General features: G+C 43.6%; 1 protein-coding gene across 5 annotated transcripts in view; it reads left to right on the top strand.

Moving 5' to 3' along the window:
* The window catches only part of LOXHD1 (lipoxygenase homology PLAT domains 1), a 194,308-nt gene that overhangs the window by 97,920 nt on the left and 70,628 nt on the right, over positions 1 to 25,760 (top strand). For all 5 annotated transcript variants that reach the window (XR_014539524.1, XM_083575472.1, XM_083575474.1 and 2 more), the window contains exons 19-26: positions 9,643 to 9,943; positions 11,738 to 11,889; positions 12,795 to 12,928; positions 16,253 to 16,398; positions 17,031 to 17,135; positions 21,468 to 21,596; positions 23,380 to 23,544; positions 24,871 to 25,052. Coding sequence is in view for 4 of the 5 variants with exons in the window: in XM_083575472.1 (XP_083431598.1) it covers positions 9,643 to 9,943; positions 11,738 to 11,889; positions 12,795 to 12,928; positions 16,253 to 16,398; positions 17,031 to 17,135; positions 21,468 to 21,596; positions 23,380 to 23,544; positions 24,871 to 25,052 (1,314 nt within the window). In the remaining variant the exon portion in view is untranslated. The remainder of the gene's footprint in view (positions 1 to 9,642; positions 9,944 to 11,737; positions 11,890 to 12,794; positions 12,929 to 16,252; positions 16,399 to 17,030; positions 17,136 to 21,467; positions 21,597 to 23,379; positions 23,545 to 24,870; positions 25,053 to 25,760) is intronic.

Here is a 25,760-nt window from a genome sequence, read left to right as displayed (position 1 = left end):
TAACATATTATAGCTATATATTTTCATCCATTATCAATCCATTTTTGCATATTCTTATTAACTTTGTTGCTAATGCCACTTATTTTCAATCCAGCATCATTTTAACATTCATTAATTTTACAATATTTCTGCAAATAGTCTTTAAATTTCTTCCAATCTTCTTCCACCAACTCTTCTCCCTGGTCTCAGATTCTGCCAGTCATTTCCGCCAGTTCCATATAGTCCATCACCTTCATCTGCCACTCTTCCAGGGTGGGTAACTCTTGTGTCTTCCAATACTTTGCAATAAGTATTCTTGCTGCTGTTGTTGCATACATAAAGAAAGTTCTATCCTTCTTTTGCACCAATTGGCCAATTATGCCCAGGAGAAAGGCCTCTGGTTTCTTCAGGAAGGTATACTTAAATACCTTTTTCATTTCATTATAGATCATCTCCCAGAAAGCCTTAATCTTTGGGCACATCCACCAAAGGTGAAAGAATGTACCTTCATTTTCTTTACATTTCCAACATTTATTATCGGGCAGATGATATATTTTTGCAAGCCTGACTGGTGTCATGTACCACCTGTATATCATTTTCATAATATTCTCTCTTAAGGCATTACATGCCGTAAATTTCATACCGGTGGTCCACAACTGTTCCCAGTCAGCAAACATAATGTTATGTCCAACATCCTGTGCCCATTTAATCATAGCAGATTTAACCGTTTCATCCTGCATATTCCATTTTAACAGCAAGTTATACATTCTTGAAAGTATCTTAGTTTTGGGATCTAACAGTTCTGTTTCCAATTTTGATTTTTCCACCTGGAAGCCAATTTTTTTGTCCAAATTATAGGCCTCTCTTATTTGATAATAATGAAGCCAGTCTCGGACTTTATCTTTTAATTTCTCAAAGCTCTGCAATTTCAATTTGTCTCCTTCTTGCTCCAAAATTTCCCAATATTTCGGCCACTTGGCCTCCATATTGAGCTTTTTCTGAGCCTTTGCTTCCATCGGTGATAGCCACCTTGGGGTTTTATTTTCAAGTAAGTCTTTATATCTTATCCAGACATTAAACAGTGCTTTCCTGACAATATGGTTTTTAAATGCTTTATGTGCTTTAACCTTGTCGTACCACAAATATGCATGCCACCCAAAAACGTTATTAAAACCTTCTAGATCCAAAATGTCTGTGTTCTCAAGAAGCAGCCATTCTTTCAACCAGCAGAATGCTGCTGATTCATAATAAAGTTTAAGGTCTGGCAGGGCAAATCCACCTCTTTCCTTTGCATCAGTTAGTATTTTAAATTTTATTCTGGGCTTCTTGCCCTGCCAGACAAATCTAGAAATGTCTCTCTGCCACTTCTTGAAACAGTCCATTTTGTCCAAAATTTGCAATGATTGAAACAAAAATAACATTCTTGGCAATACATTCATCTTTATAACAGCAATTCGACCCAACAAGGAAAGCTTCAAATTTGACCATATTTCTAAGTCCTTTTTCACTTCTGACCAACATTTCTCATAGTTATCTTTAAATAAGTTTAAGTTCTTAGCAGTCATATTAACCCCCAGGTATTTTACTTTCTTAACCAATGTTAAACCTGTCTCCTTCTGAAACCTCTCTTTCTCAGTCGGTGTTAAATTTTTCTCGAGAACTTTAGTTTTTAACTTGTTCAACTTAAATCCTGCCACATGACCAAATTCTTGAATCAGTTCTAATACTCTTTTAGTACTAGATTCTAGCTCCTGTAACATCAATACTAAGTCATCTGCAAAAGCTTTCAGTTTGTATTGTTTGGCTCCAACCTGTATACCTTTAATCAGACGGTCCCTTCTAATCATATTTAGCAAAACCTCCAGGACCGAAATAAAAAGCAATGGGGAAATTGGGCAGCCTTGTCGTGTCCCTTTCTCTATCTTGAATTCCTCTGTCACCACATTGTTAACTATTAGTTTAGCCTTTTGTTCTGAGTAAATTGCACTTATACCATTTTCAAACCCTTGACCAACCCCCATCCCCTGAAGATTTTTCTTCATAAAACTCCAAGAAATATTATCAAAGGCTTTCTCCGCATCTACAAAAATTAAAACTGCTTTAGTATTGATGTTCACTTGCAACTTCTCCAAAATGTTAATTATATTCCTCGTGTTGTCAGACAAGTGTCTACCTGGGAGAAAGCCGGCTTGGTCCTTATGTATCTCTTCCACTAATACATTTTTTAATCTTTTAGCCAAAATATCAGCAAATATTTTGTAATCCACATTGAGCAGGGATATGGGGCGGTAGTTCTTAAGTTGTGTCTTTTCAGACTCAGTTTTCGGTATAAGCGTAATATAGGCTTCCTTCCACGACTCTGGCACTTCCCCCCCCCCCAAAAAAAAAAATTCATTACAGACCTCCTTTAGTGGTTGAATTATCCAATCCTTCAGAGATCTATAATATTTTGAAGTTAGGCCATCCGGCCCTGGAGATTTGCCCAACTGCATATTCTGAATGGCACCTTCTACCTCCTGTTCTGTAATTTTATGGTTCAGCATTATCTTGTTTTCTTGAGAGATTTTTTGTAATCCATTTGTTTTTAAAAATTGGTCTATATCAAACTCTTTCTGTGGCCCTTGTGTATATAACTGTTTAAAATACCTCTGGAAGCATTTTCTAATTTCCACTGGATTCTGAATGTTCTTTCCTTCCACTTCCAAGTTAGTAATAGTATTAGGCTTTTGTCTTTTTTTCATTTGCCAAGCTAGCAATTTTCCACATTTATTAGCTGATTCAAATGTCCTTTGTCTCATTTGTTTAATTTTCCATTCAATTTCCTGATTCGTCATCTTCATATATTGCACTTGATATAACTTTATATCTCTCAGAATCTCTTGTGACTTTGGTTTCGCTCTCAGTTTCTTCTCACCCTCTTTTATTTTTTCCAAAATTTTATCTTTTTTCTCATTTTGGGCTCTCTTCTTTATTGCATTCTGTTGAATCAGAAACCCCCTCATAACTGCTTTGCTTGCGTCCCAGATTATTCTTTTTTCAGTAATGGTGTTCAAATTTATCTCAAAGTAGTCTCTCAAGGTTTTTTGGGCCTTCTTGATAACCTCTTGATCTCTAAACAAGGTGTCATTCATCCTCCATCTGAAGGAACCGGTTGGTGTTAGTTTCATCTCCATTTTCACAGCATTATGGTCGGAGCAAGTTTTTGGGCAAATTTCCACTTTTCGAGTCTTAGGTGCCAGTCCTCTAGTTATCCATATTTGGTCAATTCTTGTCCATGTCATTTTGGCTTCAGAAAAGAAGGTTCCCTCTCTACCCAAGGGGTTCTTAGTTCTCCAAATGTCAATCAAGTCCATACTGTCAGTCAATTCAAAAAAGGTTTTTGGTAGTCTGCCATCTTTGGTTACAACCTGTCTCTGCGACTTGTCCATGTTTGTAGATACCACTCCATTCATATCTCCCATCATAATAATGTTGTAATCCATATAGTCTAACAATGTCTCATGCAACTTCTTAAAAAATTCAGATTTCCCCTCATTTGGTGCATAAACACCTACTATTAAAAATTTTTCTCCTTGTGATTGAATTTCGATTGCCACAAATCTTCCTTGATCATCTTTAAAAACAAATTTCGGTGATAGGCTCTCTTTTGCATAAATGACTACTCCTCTCTTTTTAACCTTGTCCGATGAAATAAACTCTTGACCCAATCTTTTATTAATCAGTACTTTCCTGTGTAGCCTTATCACATGTGTTTCCTGTAAGCAAATCAAGTCCAATTGTTCCTTTTTCAATAAATGAAAGACTTTCCTTCTTTTCTCCGGGGAGTTAAATCCATGAATGTTCCAACTTAATAGTTGCAGAGACATGGTGTATTTATTTTGCTTTTCCTCCAACTGCTCCCAGTAATTCCTCTTGTTCTGACGGTGGTATCACTTTCTCTAGCTTGTCCAATCCCAAAGGTGGTGGTACTATGTCTAGTACTCCTGGTTTTAAAGCTCTTAGCTCTTCTACAGCTTCTTTTTGCAGGTCTTCTCCGTGTTCTCTCAAAAAAATTTCTTTATCTTCCACTGATCTTATTTTAAACTTTTTCCCTTTAAAGGTAAAAGATAGGCCTTGGGGGAATTCCCACCTAAAAAATGGTTCTATTTCCTCTCAGCAGGGCCACCAAATCTCCGTAATTAGACCTAAGGTCCAAAAGATGTTTCGGAATGTCCTTAAATATCTCCACTCTTGATTCGTTTATTTCCAAGGTCTTCTGGAAGTGCAGACTCAGTATTTTGTCTCTCTCCTCTTTTGATCGGAGGGTAATCAAACAGTCTCTCGACCTGTTCTTTCTCCCTCCTCTTCCAAGTCTAAAAGCACTTACTATCTTAAAGTCTTGCTTATCATCCAAGTTCCAAAAGTCCGCAAATTCCTGTGTAAGAAAATCACTTAGGCTGTCTTTTTCAAGTTCAGGTACCGCCCTGATCCTCAGATTGGTCTGTTTCTCCTTCAGTTCAATCATAGGCAAAAGCGACTGATGGTCCCCAAGCTGTTTGCATATCGGTGTTATCTTTTCCTCTACAGCCGCTGCTTTTTCCCTTGCTTCCTCAGCTGTCTTTCGATTAGAAGTAGATTCTTGCAGCAGTTTTTCAATGGATTCTGTATTTGAATTCACCTTCTGCCCCAGGTTGTTAATGCTAGTAGTATTTTGGTCAATTTTAGTTGTTGCTTCAGTAACTTGTTTGCTTAGTTTTTCCAATGTTTCATAAATTTTACTTAATACTGAAGTAAATCCCTCTTCAGAGGCCATTCCTTTTGACCCAGCTTGTACAGGATCTTCCCCCTGTGGTGCAGGAGGGCCGGATGCAGATGGTCTACGCTGCTGCGATACTGCACTGGCCTGCTGCAATCTAACCTTGCCCGATTTTGTTATTTTTTCATCCATCACACTTTGTCTGAGAATCAAGGTCAGTCCCACGGCCAAAGCTTGTTTTGCAGTGGAAATTCCCAAGCTAGTTGAGAATGGAAAATTCCCCAACTAGTTGTAACAATTTCAGTGTTCCTCTAGGGGGACACAGTAGCAGTCAATAGTATTGCAATAGAGTATCTTTTCCAACTTTTCCAAAGTCCCCCTTCAACAAAACAGGCAACAGTTTCAAGTCCAAAGAAGCCCTTCAAGAAGTATCTCCCTTGCAGAGTTAACTGTCAAAAAGTTACATTGTCCATAAATAGTGCGACTCTCAGTACAACAGTTCTAATAATCCTGGCAATCCGTTCCCAAGGATTAAGTGGTGGTCTTTATTCCCTTTTCTCTTCTTCTTTTCTTTTTTTGCAGGCAAAAAAAAAATACTTTACCCTCTTCCCTCCCCTCTCCTGCAATTCAGGGAGGGAATTCTTTTGCTTTGACATTAGGATTTGAGACTTTTAAACGCAACTCTCCAGGTCTTAGCTTAAACAGTCTTTGCTTTGATCTGTATACAGAAAGTGGAAGGCGGACTTCCTGTTTATGCCTTCCCGCTTCAGTGCCAAATTAGTCCCTTTTTTTCTTTGATCCCCAATCTTTTAGCTTCACCTACTCACGGGTAGTTGTTTAGTAGCCGAATTGTCACAGGAAAAAGGTCAGCGCTCTCCGGCAACAGCTGTGCGGCTTCACTCCACGGAAGAAGCAATTGACTCTCAGCACCACGCCAAACTCCCCGTTACGCTCCAGAGCCCCTCGCAGGGTTCCCTCGCGAATTGGGGGGGCGCTGAAGGTGCCCGCCGAGTCCCACGGTCACAGGCTTCACCCGCCTGTGATTTTCAAAAGGGTCCCCACTTAGCCGTAGCGGCAAGACCCGATTTCCGCGGAGCTACTCCCTCCAGACTAGAGGGAATCCGCCATTGCCGATGGCGCCGCCTCCGGAAGTCTTCCGAATAATATTCACTTCTGGTCTGAAATTGAAATTGAAATACTTGTACAACTTGTATACAGTGAGATTACATGAGCACCCACTACTCAGCTCTCTTAGTCTTAATTCCCCTCGTTTACTGACGCACACCCACCAAACCCGAAAGTCAGTTGCCCTGTTGTTATCTTTTCATTCAACAGCCTAACAGCCCAGGATAGAAGCTATTCTTTACCCAGACTTCCGGGTTAGCGCCAACGACGAATGGCGGAGTTCCTCCAATTGGAGGAACGGCCTCCGTGGAAATTGAGTCTTCCCGCCGCGGCGAAGGCAGGGACCCGCTATAAATCCCAGGCGGAGAAGCCTGGGAACGTGGGGTTCGGCAGAGCACCAAGAGTGCCTCCCCTACTCACGAGGAAACCCCTTTTTGGGGCTCCGGAGTGAAGTGGGGTGAGCAGCGCGGTGCTGCGAACCGATCGCTATTTCCATGGAGGGAAGCTGCGCAGCCATCGTCGGAGAGCGCTGACTTTTTCCTGACGACATTCGGACTCTAAATCAAGTACCCGTGAGTAAAAACGGAGAATTGGATCAAGAAATTTGCAAAACTTTTGAATTAGGCACAAGTGGGAAGGTTTAAACAGGAAGTCCGCCTTCCGCTTTTTGTATATAGATTGAAGCAAAGACCTTGCAACCTAATAGCCTGGAAAACAGCTTTAAAGTTTGGAAATTTCCTGCATCTACAACCAATAAAACCCCCTTGGAAGCAGGAGAAAAGGGGGGGGGATTTGACTGTCTAATCCTGCAGGAGGAGAGTAAAGGTATCTAAGTTTCCATTGTCCCAAACCTGGGGACGGGGTGTCGGGACAGAAATTGCTTGTGACGTCCATTGATTGAAAGTGGAGTATTTTGACAGATAGGTAAAAAAAGAGAAGAGAAACAAATTAACTTCAATGCTACCTTCTGCATTTCTGTATTTTAAAGATACAAAGTATTTGAAAATTGAAAGGACTTGAAATCGAAAGTAATTTTCTTTGTTGGATACTTTTTTTTTAAAAAAGTGGATACAAATAGAAATTGTATCCCCTAGAGGGAGCCTGTCAGTTTGCTGTTGCTGTTTATCTGGACTTTACAGCTGCAAGTTTTGGATCGTGGGACTTGCTGTCTGACCTTGAACAGAAATGAGTTGGAAGGAATGTTTGGTGTCTGCCCTTGGTATGACAAATGCCCTGCTGCAGCAGCTGCAGGAGAAAATGAATTTGATGCATGAAAAATTGGACTTGATGAGTGCTGTGGCCAGTGAATATGATTTAACAGGGAATAAGGATAAAGAAGTTATACAACAACCAATTCAAGAAACTGGCTTGACAAGACAAGTCCAAGGGCAGATGAAGAACGAAGAGGCAGTAATTACTCCTCAAACAACACAAATGGAGGGATTCAAAGTCCTGCAGGAACAAAAGTTACTGCGTTGGAAGATTGAACTTGGAGAGTGCTGGGATGTGTTTGAAGTTAATGAAGCTCTTAACTCTAGTGGGATTATGAAACAGGTGAACAACTATCTTCTGGATAAATATTTTTTGGACTACAGAGATGACAGGGAGTGGGACTGGGGGGAAGGGGCCAGTCTGACAAAGGAAAATGGAAACTATTACTGGATGGAAACCTCCGGAGACCCACTCCCCAAGAAATCAACAACAGACAAAGAACTGCGTAAGCACAAACAAGGACAAGAAATTGTGCAGAAGGGGCCTAGAAGAGACTTAAGGGCCTCGGACATAAGAACAACAGATTGAAGGACTGGATGTAATGGACTGAAAGGACTGACATGACCCGAAACCAGGAAGAAGGGACGTTGGATAAAAATTAGAGATATCAAGGGAAATTCTTTTGTTAATTTTGGAATCAGTGTAACATTAATGAAACACCAGGGAATATGCCGGAAAGGAACAAAATTGGCTTTAGTAGAAATGATTTAAGGAGATATGAATGAATATGACGTAAACTTTGAAATTTTAAGATTTTTAAGTTAAGATAAGGTTAAAGAGATTAAGGTAAATTGAATAACAGATTAAATTAAAAGAGGGAAAGGCTATGTTGAATTAATAAATAAGATAGATTGTGAAGATTAATTATTTAAATTAAAATTGAGAAACAGGGGAAGAATTTGCTGGAATAATGAATTAAACTAGAATACAAAAAGGGAGGTGTGAGGAAGTTCAAGAAATAAGCAAATGAAAAGTTGTAATTTGAGTTCTGCGTTTTTCTTTTTTCCTTTTTGGTTTTCCTTTTTGTTTTCCTTTTTGCTGTATTTTTATTTTTGTTTCTTTTGTTTTTGTTTATGTATTGATGAAATTTTGAATAAATATCATTAAAAAAAGAAGAAGAAGCTATTCTTTACCCTGTTGGTGCGACTAATCATGCTTCTGTATCTTCTGCCTGAGAGCAGGAGATCAAGAAAGTGCCGGCCAGGGTGTGAATCATCCCTGAGAATTTCCCTCACTCTCCTGAGGCAACGTTCTTCTGCAATGTCATCCAGTGGATTCACGGGACAGCCCATAATATCTTGTGCTGTATTCACCACCCTCTGTAGGCACTGCCTATCAGCTGATGTCAAACCAGCGCACCACACCATGATGCAGTATGAAAGGACACTTTCTATGTTGATTGACATGGTTCTTCCACAATAATCTGAGGAGATTGAGTCTCTGTTGGGCTTTCTTAACCACCTGGGTTGTATTTATTTTCCAAGTAAGGTCTTCACTGAGATAAACTCCTAGGAATCAAAAGGAAGAGACTCTCTCCACACAGCCCTCCCCGATGTACAGTGGGGCTAGTTCTCCTCTCTTCCTCCGAAAGTCCAGCACCATCTCCTTTGTCTTGCTGATATTAAGGTGCAAGTTGTTCCCGAGGCACCATGTAGATATTTTATATTTTTTATTTAGAAGCAGAATATCTGCCACCTGCATGTCAATCTTCTGATGTCACAATTACTCTCCGGTTGTGACTCCTGTATTGTAGTGGGTTGAACTAGATGACCCTGGTGTCCCTTCCAAATCTATTCTATTATCCTTTTTCTCCCACAGGGGTCTTCAGAAAACCCATCCCAGGTCATTATGATTTAATTTGGAAATATTTGTAACTCTCCCCAGTACCCTACCTCTTCTCCCAACTTCCACATTGGGCTTCTGGACCATTCATTATTTCATTCTATATTTTGTTAAACCAACTATTTGGTCATTTTAAAAAAAAGATTTACATATCTATGACTTGCCTGTGGGTTAGTTAAAGATTATAATTTCTTGTTGCATGTTCTTTTGTCTTTTGCTTTGCTGCATAAACTGCAAAATCATTAAAGTTATTAAAATTTAAAGAAAAGAAAAGAAACCCTCTTAAAAAAACTGTCTTTGCAAGCACTGCCTATCATCTGTTTTATATTTTATATAAAAAATCCTCCTGTATTTTTGTTATTTATGCTCAGTAGTCTTGTCTTTAACAAAATTGGTACAATTTAGAAAACACCCTTCTGTCCATTAGTCTGAAATATAGAGATCATATCTAACAGCAGGGATGGCCAAACTTGGCCCTCCAGATGTTTTGGGACTACAACTCCCATCATCCCTAGCTAACAAGTCAGGGGTGATGGGAATTGTAGTCCCAAAACATCTGGAGGGCCAAGTTTGGCCATGCCTGTCTAACAGGGTTGCTGTAAGGATGACAGAGAGCATGTACAAAACGCTTTCAACACCTAAAAATGCTGTCGAAATGCTCAGAGTTTATTTTACTAACAATCTTCAAGGTAGAAGCTGCGGACGTTGGCAAAGTCTACAAGATCCGAATTGGCCACGACGGAAGTGGCATTGGGGACGGCTGGTTCTTGGAAACTGTCACGGTTAAGAAGATGCCGACAAGGGAGGAAAAGAAGAAAAAGAAGAAGAAGAAGAAGAAGTCTCCTGAAGAAGTGGAGGAAGAGGAGGAGCCTCAGGAGATAGATATTATGGAGGTTTATCAGTTTGAAGCCCACCGATGGCTGGCCAGGGATGAAGAGGACAAGGAGCTGGTGGTGGAACTGATACCAGAGGATGGAGAGGAAATTGAAGGTAAACTAGGGTCACTGGAAGGTAAACTGGGATCGAAGGGCCATAGCTCAGTTGCAGGGATGGAAAAGATCCCTAACTGAAAGATCCTGGAGAGCCGCTATATGTCAGTACCAACAATTCTGTGCTAAACACAGTATAAGGTAGTTTCCTTTGTCGGTATGCATGATTCCTAGTGCATTTCCTTGTATCCAGCTTTAGCGGGTATGGACCTTGTGTGAGCAGGGTGGCCAATAAGTGGAGATCCATGCAGACACGAGTCCAGGGTTCTCCAACTTTCTGATAGTTTGAAGGGACTTTAGTCAGAGCTCCCTCCAGTTCAGGAAATAGCACCGCTGATTCCCCTTATCTTTTCCTCTGCAATGCAAAAGCAGCCTGGGGAGGGAGACTTGGGCAAGGTGATTGGGGAGGAGACTTGGACAAGGGCAGCGTGGTGTAGTGGTTAGGGTGTTGGTCTAGGACCTGGGAGACCAAATCAGCACTGGGCACCTAAGCTCACTGGGTGACCTTGGGCCTGTCCCCACCTCTCAGTACTTCAAAGGGTCATTGTGGGGATTAAAAGAGGAGGAGGAGGAGGAGGACATTGTATGCTACCTTGATGTATATTTAGCTCTAGGAGGCTTATTTTGGTCAGATTCAAGTATATACACTTCCTGGTGTTGAGTCAGAATCTCCTTTCTTGTAACTTGAAGCCATTGGTTTGAGTCCTACCCTCCACAGCAGGAGAAAACAAGCTTGATCCATCTTCCATAGATACAATCAAGTAGACACTTCCAGAGTTAACCCTAAATACATTACTTCTGGTAAATGAGCCACGATAGCTACTGGAGGGCCATGAAAATTTGTATCCTGGGCATTTTAGACTTGTGCACTCCTGTACTATCTGGTGTAATGATCTCTGCAAGGCAAGCAAGTCCCAATAAGAAGTAATGACTCTCTGGTAGTTTTATGTACGTTTATTTACAAAAAGACACATCCAGAGCACTGCTTCTCGCCTGCTTGCATTGACGATAGTTGGTCAGTCTGAATTTTCGCCCCTCCCACAGCAGGAAGGACACCAAACTCCCGTCTTTCCCCTCTTGCCCTTCCATTGCAATCTGATCTTATCCAGTCTCCTAGAACAGGGACTGAGAGGCTGGCCTTCACCCTCCCCACTGTCATTTGACAGTCTCAGACCTCTGCTTATCTGCTGGTTGTGTAGCAGTGCTCTGGCTGCCTTCTAACTCTTCCTCTTCTTGAGAACTAACAGAGTCTTCCCCAGGAAGGCGGGTCGAACTGTCCTTTCTCAACTCTGTTAGCCAGCTCTCATCTGCAGAGTCAGTCCCTCATTCACTTAGTTGGATTTCTGAGTCTCACTCTTCCCCTGCGCTCTGGGGGGCCACTTTCCTGACACCTGAGACCAAAGGGCCGCATTGGTTGTCAGATGTGAATTCCCCGCCCCCAGCTCTCATACCCTATTAAAACAAACAGTAAGTGTGGGTACCCTGTGATGAGAAGAGCCCTGAACTCCCTCCTGGAGGAATTCCCTGTTCAGGGAAGTTTTTAATGCTGTATTGTGTTTTTACACAATATTGTGTTTTTACACAGAGTGGCTGGGGAAACCCAGCCAGATGGGCAGGGTATACACAATAAATTATTATTATTATTATTATTATTATTATTATTATTATTATTATTGACTCACCAGAACCCTTCAGTGAATAACAGAGGCTAAGCCTAAGCAAAACATGTTTACAGAAGGGAAAACAATGAGTCCTCTCAGAATCTGAATACAGATTTATGGCTTCCTTCCCCCAGCAAACTTGTATGAAGTCAATGTCATCACTGGGGGCGTGTGGGGCGCCGGAACAGATGCTAACGTTTACCTGAGCATCTATGGTGAAAGAGGAGACACCGGAGAGAGGCACCTGAAGCGCTCAGATCACCTCAACAAATTTGAGAAGAACCAGGTAAGAACCTGAGAACTCGGTGCCTAGATGCAGGTCACACGCCCAGCTAATCCGGCACTCCAAAAACAGCCAAGAGATAAACATGACATTCTGCTCTTCTCAATTGTAGCACATCACCAAACAACAGACCTGGAGTAATATTTCAGATTTACAGCTTCTACAGATTTGTTCCCAATGAGAACTTTCTCCCCCGTACAAATAGCAGCTTTCAGGGAGCAGTTTCCCTCCCTTAGGATCTCAGCAGGAAAGAAATGAGTTAAGCTCCTCCATCCCTTCCTCCTGAAACCCTGATAATTATCAGCTCCCTCCATCAGCTGCTATTTGTATTTTTTAAAATCATGCACGATAAATGCACTGGACGGTGCATGTAACATTGCATCCAATTTATCTGTTGGGCACTTGCAACAGACCATTAAACAAGCAGAGTTGGGGGCAACAGTTTGACTGCAGATGTGAACCTGCCTTAAACTGAGAGGTTTGTAAAAAAAGAAAAAGAAAAAAGGTTTTATAAGGCTGATTAATATTCTACAGCCTTTTAAATGTGTTTGTGGGAGGGGGGTGTTATTGTTTTGTTTTAACAATTTCTTTGGTTTTCTCCCTGGTATTTTTATCCTGTGAACTGCCCTGAAATCTTGTAATGAAGGATGGTGTCCAAATAATAATAATAATAATAATAATAATAATAATAATAATAATACATGTACTGGGATGCGGGTGGCAGAGCCTAGGACTCGCTGATCAGAAGGTCGGCGGTTCGAATCCCCGCAACGGGGTGAGCTCCCATTGCTCGGTCCCTGCTCCTGCCAACCTAGCAGTTCAAAAGCATGTCAAAGTGCAAGTAGATAAATAGGTGGGAAGGTAAACGGCGAACTCCAGGGGGCGCTCTCTCTCTCTCTGCTTTGCAGGTGGACGTATTCACTGTTCCAGCCATTGATCTGGGAGAGCTCAAGAAGGTACGCATCCGCCACGATAACACTGGAAGCAATCCCGCTTGGTTCCTGGAGAGGATCGAGGTCATTGACACCAACGAGGACATCACGTGAGCGGATCAATGACTGTCCCTCAGCTAAGGCAACATTCTGGGTCCTGACCAATTCACAGGGCAGTTGAAATTAATTTGCAACTCCAGTTGTATATATAACCTAAATGCCCAAGAATTGCATAAGTGAAACAAGGCATCGAGTTGTTGTTAGGATAAACACTACACAGAACAACCTAAAGGGGAATTTCAACAATGGGGTCCTCCTTTGCTTGGGTAGTGGTACCCTTGGGTGTTCTACAGTGTAGCCCTAAACATTTATACCAAGCAATGAATTCTTTTTGGCTTCCCCTAATTTCCACTTCTGGTTTGTTTCTCCTTTCACCCATTTTGCTGCCTCTTAAAAGAAAAAGCTACTAATAACATATTTATACAATAACATCAAACCTAAAAACATAAAAATAACAATGAATACACCATATTATTTCTCTATCTTTGACACATTTTCTAATACTAATGATGTGAATGTTTATTTAAATCCTGCCATCAAGTCTATAGACTTTCTTTGTTTCTGCAAGTATAATATAAATGGTTCCCATTCCTTTTCAAAGTCACTGTTGTCTTTTTCTCTTAATCTGTCTGTCATTTTTGCCAGTTCTGCATAGTTCAACTTCTCTTGCCATTGTTCCTAAGTTGGTATTTCTCCAGTCTTCCAATTTTGTGCGATCAACATTCTCGCTGCTGGAGTGGCATACATAAATAAAGTCCTCCTTTCTTTTGGTATATCTTGGCTTAAAATACCTAATAGAAAGGCTTCAAGCCTTGACAAATTCAATGGGAGTTACTAGCAAATAAGTGGATATGGGACTGCAGTCTCACTCCCTCCCACAGAGAATTTCAGTACAAGACTGGGTTGCCTTTGTCCTGCGATGCCCCTATACAAAATCTAACCTCCTGGCAGGTCCCATTTGCCTTCCCCCAAAACCCAGGGTCAAAAGAGGTTTGGGTAAAGCAGCATCTTCAAGAATGATACATGCCTGCAGGTCAGATCAGGTAGTGTGGGGTTTGAAACCAGCCCACCTCCTTTCTCAAAATGGCTATACAAGAAAGCAAGCTGCTGGCCAGAGCTTTCGATATGAGGGCATTTATTAATGTTATACAGCGGTACCTTGGTTCTCAAACTTAATCCATTCCAAAAGTTCGTTCCACTCCTGAAACTGTTCAAAAACCAAGGCGCGGCTTCCGATTGGCTGCAGGAGCTTCCTGCACTCAAGCAGAAATTGTGTTGGACATTTGGCTTCCAAAAAATGTCCGAAAACTTACTTCCAGGTTCTTGGTGTTCGGGAGCTGATTTGTTCGGCAACTAGGCCGTTCGAGAACCAAGGTACCACTGTATATATTCTAAAATGGTTGTTAAGATTATCATCAACAACAAAAGCTGCGTAGCTAAGATTTCCTGGATACTTAAGGTAATACTGTTATAGGCAAAGATTGGAAGTAAAAAAATTTTTTTATTTAGAATGTTACCAATTAAGAGATCAGAGACAGAGATAAAGGGTTGGCAAAGTATGAGTAATAAATTTTGTAATGGGGATAAGAAACCTAGGATTAATAAAAGAAGATGGTATAAACCCCAGAAAACAGGTGGACAGTGTCTCCCCAACATAAAGTTATATAGCAAATCGATTAAGATATACCATAGACTGGATAACAGAACAATGAGATTTAGAATGGTTAGAGAGAAATGAGGGAGAAATGAGGGAGAAGTTAGTGAATATATAAATTTTGATCAAACTAAATAGGCAATGGTGGCAGGAATATTGAAAATCCCTTATTAAAAATCATCATTGAGATATGGGCGATATATAAAGGAGAATTGATACCAGTAAATTTCTCAATAATTCTGGCGGTGATAATAGAAGACTTCCCAGTAAATTTTAAAAATGGAATTGAAAAAGAAGTGAAATAGAAGAAAATGCTTAAAATAAAGGAATGGGTGGAGAAAATGAGGAGTAAAGAACAAATAAAAGAAGCTCTAACAGGAAGTAAAATAACTTGGTTTAACTATATACAACTGAAGCCCCACACTGGGCAAAAGATCCCTGCATTGCAGGGAGTTGAAGTTGATGATCCTTGTGGTCCCTTCCATTTCTACAATTCTACAATTTCTTGGTCTACTGTCCTACTGACCTGCCCCTTTAAGGTCAAGCTGGAGAATACATAATTCATCATCAACCTTTATTACGGTCCAGAGACCCAACAAATCGTTACAAAGCAATACACAATTCATACAGCCTACCTCCAGGTTAAACAAGCATTTCGTTCAGAATATAGGGATCATTGGTTCTTGCAACCACCGATAAAAACTTGGCCACTGCTAATGTTCTAGCATTTGTCCGGTCTTCCCATAGGAACCTGACATAGTGAGCCTCTGATTTTCCCGGGAAAGGTACCAGCAAGGGTAATATCAGTTCAGCCCTGGCTTGCTCATATTTTGCAAAGTGCAACAAAATATATAATTAGCTACAAATCTTTACTCTTAAGTGCAGAGGGAACAGGGCGGATTGATCACAAATTGTCGGATCTGGATCCTCGCACGAAGGTGAATAAAATGGCTTTAACCATTTGCCCCTGCGATGGGTGGCAATCTGAACTCCTGCCTGCAATTTACATAAGGGGGGAAATAATTGAAGAGTATGAGAGGGTTTCCCCCTAGGCAAATTGCAGGTGTAGGACCCCAGATGTGGACTAGGAAAGCCCCCCTCACTGACCCCCTTGTTCTGGCAACTTGTGCTAAAGTAGAAGGTTGCGGGGAGCACCTGTCCTTAAGGGCATTGGATATGGAGCCAGCATATTGTCAGGAGTTCAGCCTACATTCGAGTAGGACCCTGGCAGAGACACATGCCTGACTGGCATGTTCCCTCCCTCCTGGTCAATCGTTCGGGAGCGTCTTAAGCTTTCTTCAGCCCAAACATCACAGCGACCGATGCCAACAGACATTGGCACACTTAGGGATCTGCAGAGTTTGCACATCTTGCGTGACAGACCTCTGTAACTCAGCATTTTGGCTAATCTACTTTATTTACATATAAACACACACGGAGCACTGCAACATGGCTCCCTCTCTCTCTCTAGCATCAGGCAGCAAAGAGAAAAAGAACAAAGGACAATAGTCCCACTTCACGGAACACAGTAACACAAACATCCTGTCTCCGTCACTTTCCACTCTGTGGAGTCAAAACATACACCGTCATGTGAAAGACAACAATCCCATGACTGCAATCACGGAGCAGGAATTCTAACACATATTGCCTAGGCCTTTAGAGTAGGATTTCAGTCTGGAGGTGGCCAAGGGGAGGTTGCTAAACTGTGCTGTTCTTGCAGTTATTATTTCCCATGCCAGAGGTGGCTGGCAGTGGAAGAAGATGACGGTCAGGTTGCCAGAGAGTTGGTCCCAGTGGACGAAGCCTTTGTGCTGAAGGATACCGACGATTCTGGGTCTCTTGCAACACTCGGCCTGGAACAGAAAGGTTTGCCACCAGCTCTTTAGAATTGCTTCTGCATCCCAAAGGCTGAGGATGAGGAAAGAGGAGAAATGAGGACCAGAAATGAGGAGAGGCTTTGCATCCCCCTTGAGTGTTTTTGCTTGGCTGGAATGAGTCCTTGAACTCTGCTTGAACACCTCTTCCTTCCTTGGGTAGACGACAGAATTGTGTGGGCTTAAAAACTAGCTGACTGGACAAATGAAGACATCTGAAGGCAAATCTTTAATGGTTGATATTTTCTTGTGTTTTTAATATTTTGTCAGAAGCCTCCCTGAGTGACTGAGGCAACCCAGTCAGATGGGCAGCCTATGAATATTTTTTTTTTAATTACAAATGTAAACATGTGTTGTTTAGCTCACTTTTGCCTCTTGCCCCGCCCACTATTGGCATGTGGCCTCCAACAGGTTGCACAGAGGGGAATGTGGCCCTCGGGGTGAAAAAGGTCCCGCGTCTCTGTCCTAGAAGTATGACTCTACTGTGGGTCTTGGATCACTTCTATTCAGTGGCTAACTCACTCCATAGAATAGTCCTGTGTGTGTGAAGGGATAAGAGAGGGCATGAAATTCACCATAGCTCAGAAGTCAGCCCTCGCCAATGGAGATTTTTCTTCTCGACAGCTCAATCCACGACGTTTACTGTGACTGTGAAAACTGGGGACAAGAAACGTGGTGGGACGGATGCCAATGTCTTCATCGTCCTTTATGGCACCAAAGATGATACAGGTGGGAGCAAAAAGCCCAGCCCCAGGGCGAGATGGTGGGGTGCTGGTTGCGTGGCAAGATTCCGCCTCCCACCAGTAGAAGTAAAGACACAGGACACAGTAATTTAGGTTAATGGGCTAAAAGTAGGCCACAACATTACTGGTTACAGGTGTTGAGTGGTATTGGCTTAGGCATTGGTCCTATCGACTATCTGGCTTCAGCCTGCTTGCTTGAAGACTGGGAAGGGTTAACACCAGCAAGGGAGCCCTGCTGATGCACATCAACAAGGAACTCCCCCAGGGTCACCGCTCGGGGGGGCGCTTTAGGCCCTGACCTCCATAGGCTTTGGACGAGGCCACGCCCCCCGGATTCCTTTACCGGACTACCCTTCAATATCCGGGGGAGGTGATGGCGCTCCTCCCCCCCATACATCTACATAACAATACCCATACCAATACCTAACCGCCAAAGCCGAGAAAGTTGTGACGATTTGCTACGAGGTAGGCGAAAAACCAAATGCCTGGTGCCAATTTGCCAAGTGGAAAAAAATCCTACCAGGCCCCTTAATGGCGACCAACCGAGGTCCATAGCAAGGTCAAAAGAGGAACCTTGAAGGGCAAGTGGGCGGGTGGGAAACAAACGCAGCTGAGCCACCAAAGAGGGAGATTCCTAGCCGCGCTTGCCTTAAATGAGGCAAGCCACACCCTCTGGGCCAGCCCATTGGCTGGCCCGGGGATGACGCGGCCAAGGATTTCCCAGATCGCATGGGGCTGGGGGCCAGCCTCCGCGCGCGTGTTGGGGATGTGATGCCCCACAACACCACCTCCTCCCGTGGTCGGAAGTGGCTTTGCCACTCATATACCGTATTTTTCGCACCATAGGACGCACCGGACAATAGGACGCACCTTGATTTAGAGGGGGGAGAACAAGGGAAAAAAATTATTCCGCTCTCTGCCCAGCGCCCCTTCAGTGAAGTGGCAGGAGGCGCTGCGCAGAGAGTGGGAGAATTTTCCCCCTCTTGTTTTCCCGCTCTAAAACAAGGTGCCGTTTAAGGTGCGTTCAGGCGGCTACCTTGGAAGCCTGGAGAGCGAGAGGGGTCGGTGCGCACCGACCCCTCTCGCTCTCCAGGCTTCAGGTTCCTTTCGACCTGCGCTTTGGGGCTGGCGGGGGGAAGCCCACCACCAGCCCCAAAGAGCAGGTCAGGGAGCAGTGGAAAGGCGCAGCGGAGAGGCTGCTGCCATAGTCACGCGTCACCTCTCCAGCCGGGAGAGGGTCGCGGGGGGCTGCTTTAGCCCCGCGCGCGCTCTCCCGGGTGGAGAGGTGACACGCGGCTATGGAGGCTCCTGCCATAGGCGCGCGTCACCTCTCCAGCCGGGAGAGGGTCGCGGGGGGGGCTGCTTTAGCCCCGCGCGCGCTCTCCCGGGTGGAGAGGTGACACGCGGCTATGGAGGCTCCTGCCATAGGCGCGCGTCACCTCTCCAGCCGGGAGAGGGTCGCGGGGGGCTGCTTTAGCCCCGCGCGCGCTCTCCCGGGTGGAGAGGTGACGCGCGCCGATGGAGGCTCCTGCCATAGGCGCGCGTCACCTCTCCAGCCAAGAGAGGGTCGCGGGGGGCTGCTTTAGCCCCGCGCGCGCTCTCCCGGGTGGAGAGGTGACGCGCGCCTATGGAGGCTCCTGCCATAGGCGCGCGTCACCTCTCCAGCCGGGAGAGGGTCGCGGGGGGGGGGCTGCTATAGCCCCGCGCGCGCTCTCCCGGGTGGAGAGGTGACACGCGGCTATGGAGGCTCCTGCCATAGGCGCGCGTCACCTCTCCAGCCGGGAGAGGGTCGCGGGGGGCTGCTTTAGCCCCGCGCGCGCTCTCCCGGGTGGAGAGGTGACGCGCGCCGATGGAGGCTCCTGCCATAGGCGCGCGTCACCTCTCCAGCCAAGAGAGGGTCGCGGGGGGCTGCTTTAGCCCCGCGCGCGCTCTCCCGGGTGGAGAGGTGACGCGCGCCTATGGAGGCTCCTGCCATAGGCGCGCGTCACCTCTCCAGCCGGGAGAGGGTCGCAGGGCTATGGCGTCTTCGCTCCATAGGACGCACACACATTTCCCCTTCATTTTTGAAGGGGAAAAAGTGCGTCCTATAGAGCGAAAAATACGGTAATTGACTGCCAGGGCTCAAGAGAATTGGCATGGAAGGTTTAGCTACTCTTCCAGCAAATGCTTTTTCATCGTCTCATGGCAAAATTGTTTCCTCACTGGGGCAGCCAAATCAGATTGGAGTTTCTTGTCTTGCCATGGATAGATGAACTACAGTGGTACCTCGGGTTACAGACGCTTCAGGTTACAGATGCTTCAGGTTACAGACTCCGCTAACCCAGAAATAGTACCTCAGGTTAAGAACTTTGCTTCAGGATGAGAACAGAAATAGCATGGTGGTGGCGTGGCTGCAGTGGGAGTCCCCATTAGCTAAAGTGGTACCTCAGGTTAAGAACAGTTTCAGGTTAAGAACGGATCTCTGGAACGAATTAAGTTCTTAACCCGAGGTACCACTGTAGAAGGGATGCGGGTGGCACTGTGGGTTAAACTACAGAGCCTAGGACTTGCCGATCAGAAGGTCGGCGGTTCAGATCCCCACGACGGGGTGAGCTCCCGTTGCTCGGTCCCTGCTCCTACCAACCTAGCTGTTTGAAAGCACGTCAAAGTGCAAGTAGATAAATAGGTACTGCTCCGGCGGGAAGGTAAACGGCGTTTCTGTGCGCTGTTCTGGTTCGCCAGAAGTGGCTTAGTCATGCTGGCCACATACGCCGGCTCCCTCAGCCAATAAAGCGAGATGAACGCCGCAAACCCAGAGTCGGCCACGACTGGACCTAATGGTCAGGGGTCCCTTTACCTTTACTTTTGAGCTGTTGTGTGTGTCCAGGCCTTCTTTGGGTCTTCACCTGGAGTCTCTTGAGATTCCTTTTGGCAGTTCCATTACACAGTATTAACTGCAGTTCATGTTCTGAAATGCACCAGATCTGACTGAATTAGGGATGGACAGATCAGTCAAATTCCACTTTCACAGGTTTCATTTTAAAGCATGATTCTTCTCATCATTTCTGTGGATGGTTGTTGTTGCTTTTTTAAAATAATTGTGAAAATCTTTCGACCCCAGTCAAAGGGAGTGACCTACTAATTGCCGTGACTGCATTTGCTAGCAGTAGTATAATTGCATCAAGTACTCTCTCAAGACCTCCAGTCCTACGATTGGTCAGAATAGGGGCAGGTGAGATATCAGGTGCAGGTGTTGACATCAGGCAGGTGTCTTCGCTGTACTCTTTTTCGGCATCCCCTTAAAACATTTTTATTTAGGCAAGTCTATCCAGACATGTAGAATGTTGACATACCATTTATTTCCTTTTTAGCTACTGTCAGTTTTGATTATCTTTTGCATGTTTTAAAATACCTGTTCTTTTGTTGGCATCCATCTGTCTCTGCTGTTCTAACTGTTCTTTTAATTGATAATTTTTATGTTTGATTTTATATTTTTGTAAACCGCTTAGAGGTTTCCTTCTGATCAAGTGGTGCATAAAATTTTGTGACATAAAAATAATGAGATGAGGAATGATTTTACCTCCAAACCATTTATTCATCCAAATTATATCCTGCCTTTCAAGGATACAAATCCTTCCAAGAAAATTTACACAAACACACAAACACTTATTATTATTATTATTACTATTGCTATTAATATTTATAAAATTTATATACCACCCATCATCCGAAGATCTCAGGGTGGTTCACAAGATAAAAATAAACTAAATAAACAATAAAGCATATAACAAGTTATCAGGATCTTTCCCACAGGGCAGTTAATGGCAGATGGCCCTGAGGGAGAGAAGAAGGTTGATTTGGAACAGGGTTTCCCATCTTCTCTTCCAAATCCCTAAGGACAAAGGGTTGTCACCAGCTAAGTGTGACCATTATGCTCATTTGCCTTCAGAAGCAGTAAAGCTCTGCTGGTTGAAAAACAACTGCCTTTGGTCTATTTTTTGGGAATCTTGCAATGTATTTAAATTTTTACTCTGCTAACTATACATTGGAATCTACTCTGGATCAATATTGAGTAGAGGTTCAATGACTCAACAAGGATGCCCAGTGGCTACTGCTTTGGCATATGCCCAGATACATCAACCGCTGGTGCCAGCATCCTATGCCCTTTTAAAATGTGGCTCTTTTGGGGGAGGAGGGGTGTTATTGCATTGTAGTTTTTATTTTGATCTTTTCTGTGAACCGCCCTGAGACCTCTGGGTTGAGGGTGGTATATAAATTCAATAAATAATCATAATAATCCTTTCCTTTCCACCTCCCTCTGTGAATTAAAACAAAACAGGGACGATTGGCCTGAAGGCTTCTAAGACGAACAAGAACAAATTCGAGCGAGGAAAGATTGATGTGTTCACGGTGGAATGTGTGGACCTCGGAGACCTAAAAAAAATTAAGATTGGCCACGATAACACAGGTATGTTGGCTTGAATGTACAAAATTGCTCAAACCAGCTCTAGAGAATTATGACTCAATTAATTGGGGACACAGGTCAACTTGACCCTGAGACAACTTCTAGGATGGGTCCCAAGCTTACATGATCATGGGGGCTTCCTCCAGCCGTAAATATGATGGTTCATCACCTTTCCTAATTTGCATATTTTAGAGGTTAGCACCCACACACTTCCGCTGTGCTTTTCTGCTTGTGTGGTGGCCCCTTGGTAAACCACTTCTTACTGTTTGTAGCAGAGTTTTCCCCGGAGGCAGAGGACAAGAACAGGAGTCATACTCAAATTCACAGTCAAGAGCTTCTTTATTGCTTGACTGGTTGCATAAGCATTTCTGTTACTATTATATCCAAGCTATTTACCATATTTTTCGCTCTATAGGATGCACCAGACGATAAGACGCACCTAGTTTTGGGGGGAGGAAAATAAGAAAAAAAATATTTTGAATCCCAGAAGCCAGAACAGCAAGAGGGACCTGGCTTCTGGGATACCGTGTGGCTGTTCTGGCTTCTGGGATAACTGCGCCAAGCCTCTTCAGGGCAGCGGGATGAAGGCTCCCCCTGCCCGAAGAGGCTGTGTGCAGCTAAGGCAGAAGCCAGGACAGGCACATTGCTGAAGGGGCGCTGCACAGTTCTCCCTATCTGCGCAGCACCATTCACTCCATAAGACGCACTCACATTTCCCCTTACTTTATAGGAGGAAAAAAGTGCGTCTTATGGAGCGAAAAATACAGTACATTCCTTCTCAATCTTTCCAGCACGGTATAATCTCAGTCCAGTAATTAACAATCCTGACCCAGCAACACTCACAGTATCAGCAGCACACATTGTCTTACTTCCAACCTTGTTGTCAGCGTGCGTGCTGACAGTGTGTACGTGTGCTTTCCTCGTGAGGAAATTTCAGCCTGCAACTTCCTCCCTTTATTTGCACCACCGGCTGACACCAATCAAGCCTTGAGTGCCACTGCTACTCACTAAAGAAAATTCTGGAACCCTCTTTAAAGCTTCCAGGAACTTTTATCTGTTTCTTAAAGAATGTTTTCCTAACAGCATTGTGTTGTTTAGTCGTTTAGTCGTGTCCGACTCTTCGTGACCCCATGGACCAGAGCACGCCAGGCACTCCTGTCTTCCACTGCCTCCCACAGTTTGGTCAAACTCATGCTGGTATCTTCGAGAACACTGTCCAAACATCTCGTCCTCTGTCGTCCCCTTCTCCTTGTGCCCTCCATCTTTCCCAGCATCAGGGTCTTTTCCAGGGAGTCTTCTCTTCTCATGAGGTGGCCAAAGTATTGGAGCCTCAGCTTCAGGATCTGTCCTTCCAGTGGGCACTCAGGGCTGATTTCCTTCAGAATGGATAGGTTTGATCTTCTTGCAGTCCATGGGACTCTCAAGAGTCTCCTCCAGCACCATAATTCAAAAGCATCAATTTGCCAGGAGGTGATGGGACCAGTGGCCATGATTCCTAACAGCACAGAGCTCTTTAAACTTAGGAATATTTCCCTAATTCCCAGGTTGCACCACAGGCAAGTGAAGCAAGAGGGACACCTGTCTTGCCAGTCATACATGTGGAAACGATCTAGGGGTCTTCGTAAACCACAAGCTTAACATGAGTCAACTGTGTGATGCAACAGCAAAAAAAAAAGCTAATGCCCTTCTAGGCTGCATCAACAGAAGTAAAATATACAGATCAAGGGAGGTCATAGTACTGTGTGATCAGACCACACCTGGAATACTGTCTCCTGTTTCTCTGCAGGTAAAGCTCAAGGTTGGTTCTTGGAATGGGTAGAAGTGGATGCCCCATGCCTGGGGCTGTGTCTTGTGTTCCCTTGTGGCCGTTGGCTGGATAAATCAGAAGACGATGGAGCCATTGAAAGAGTTCTCTTCCCTGCAACCCTACAGACCAGGACATATGTCCCCTGTGAGTAGTGTTGCTTGCCAGAATATTTGGTCTGTTTTTAAATGAGTTTTTTTTAAATTGTGTGGAATCCCCTAGGTTGTGGAATTATGTCCCTACAGAGGTGTGTCTGGCTTCTTCACGATATACCTCTTCACTTTGGCCTTTGAGACATGAGAGGTGTGTTTTCAGAACCCAACCTATTATTGGGAATGTCATATGTTTTAGGAGTTTTTATTTCTGCCCTGCCAGGGAGGAATGGCAAGCTAAGCTGGTGGACTACGTAGAAATGGCAAAGCTAACTGGAAAGCTCAGGAACCAAGAGGATGAAAACTTTAAAAAAGAATGGGGAAAATTTGTAATTTATTTAAGAGATCGTTGCAAGCAGATGAAAACATTGGCAAGATTCTAATCTCACTTGTAACAAATATTACGGACAATATGGATTGATATAAAATACAAATTGTAGAATAATATGGAGTCGTAAATGTTGACAATAGGACCCGTGAGGAGGGGAGTCTTGAGATTCAGAGTAATATCTATATATATTGAGAAGCATTTGGATTGCTATAATTTTATATTTGTGAAATCAAATAAAAGTGATTTCATAGAAAAAGACATGCAGAAGACTGCACTGTTAGGAGAGGGAGGTTTAAAAACGGACATTGGCAGAAAGATGAAGTACATTTTGATATGCAAACATTCGTTAATCTGAAAAAATTATAAACCACAATAAAAAGGCTTTCCATATATATATATATAATTTATTTTAACATATAAATTATAAAATATAACACAAAACTTATCACTTATACAATCTTTTTAGACTTCCATCAGCACCTCTGATGATCCACCGTTTTAACCACTTCTTATGCATTTCTTAACTTTATATTGCCTTTACATCTCTTAACAAAACATCCTTCCCCATATCCATTTTTGCAATACTTCCAATAATACTCCTCACAAAACTTCTTGCAAACCTACAAACGTTGTCTGGTCTTCACAAATACTTTTCAGATAGTCCGTAAATTTACTCCAGTCTTCCGTGTATTTCTGGTCCCGCTGGTTTTGAATCCTTCCTGTTAATTTATCTAGTTCTGCATAGTCCATTAACTTCATCCTCCATTCTTTGATCACCGGTAATTCTTCTTTCTTCCAATAAAAAGGCTTTCCTAGCGATGTACAAGTAAAATTATAAATAAAACAATAAATTAAATATTACTATAAAATGCATTAAACATTAAAAAAAAGAGTTTTTAATTCTGGAAAATGCTGGTGAAGGGTGGGTCATACATTTAACAACGACAATTCATTTTGCCCGCTGTTTATCTTCTTCCTCGCCTGGTGCAGTTGTTCCCTACGAGGTCACTGTTTACACAAGTGATATTTTTGGAGCCGGGACTGATGCCGACGTCTTCATTGTCCTGTATGGAGCTGATGGGGTTTGCACTCGCCAGAAATCCTTGTGCCAAAACAAGAGGGAGCGAAGAATGTTCTTTGAGAGGAACACCGTGAATCAGTTCATTGTGGAGGTAACCTAAAAGATGCCGTAGCTGTTCGCCTTCCCGCAGTCCAAATTTTAAGATAAGTGACTCACCCTTTGCTCTCAGAATTATCCTGTCAATTATATTTACATACATTTACTTAATAATTTACAGTATTCATGGGTTGTATCCAACAAAGTCATCACATTATCACAAGGACTTCCACCTGTGCAATTGAATATCCTCCCCACACTATCAAATCAGTTATGGTTTTTTCCCCCACAACCGTCTGGTGATTTGGGGGCAAGGAGCATGTACAAGCAGACACATCCTTGCACTAACAGGAGAGCCTCATTGGATAAAACCTCTCCCCCCCCCCAGCTAATTTGGATATTTTTGGGAGGGAAGGAGAGAAGCGTAATGGCTCTAGGTCAAAAGCCCTACACTCTTTCCATGGCAAAGAGATGAATTAAAAGGGTAAAGGGACCCCTGACCATTAGGTCCAGTCATAGCCGACTCTGGGGTTGTGGCGCTCACCCCCCTTTTTGGCCGAGGGAGCCGATGTACAGCTTCCGAGTCATGTGGCCAGCATGACTAAGCTGCTTCTGGCGAACCAGAGCAGCGCACGGAAACGCCGTTTACCTTCCCGCCGGAGTGGTACCTATTTATCTACTTGCACTTTGACGTGCTTTCGAACTGCTAGGTTGGCAGGAGCAGGGACCGAGAAACGGGAGCTCACCCCGTCGCGGGGATTCA

This window comes from Podarcis filfolensis, assembly GCF_964270895.1.
Source record: "Podarcis filfolensis genome assembly, chromosome: 11".
NCBI classification, from domain to species: domain Eukaryota; kingdom Metazoa; phylum Chordata; class Lepidosauria; order Squamata; family Lacertidae; genus Podarcis; species Podarcis filfolensis.
The sequence above is the reverse complement of the archived record's forward strand: the minus strand, read 5'-3'. Positions and strand labels throughout refer to the sequence as shown.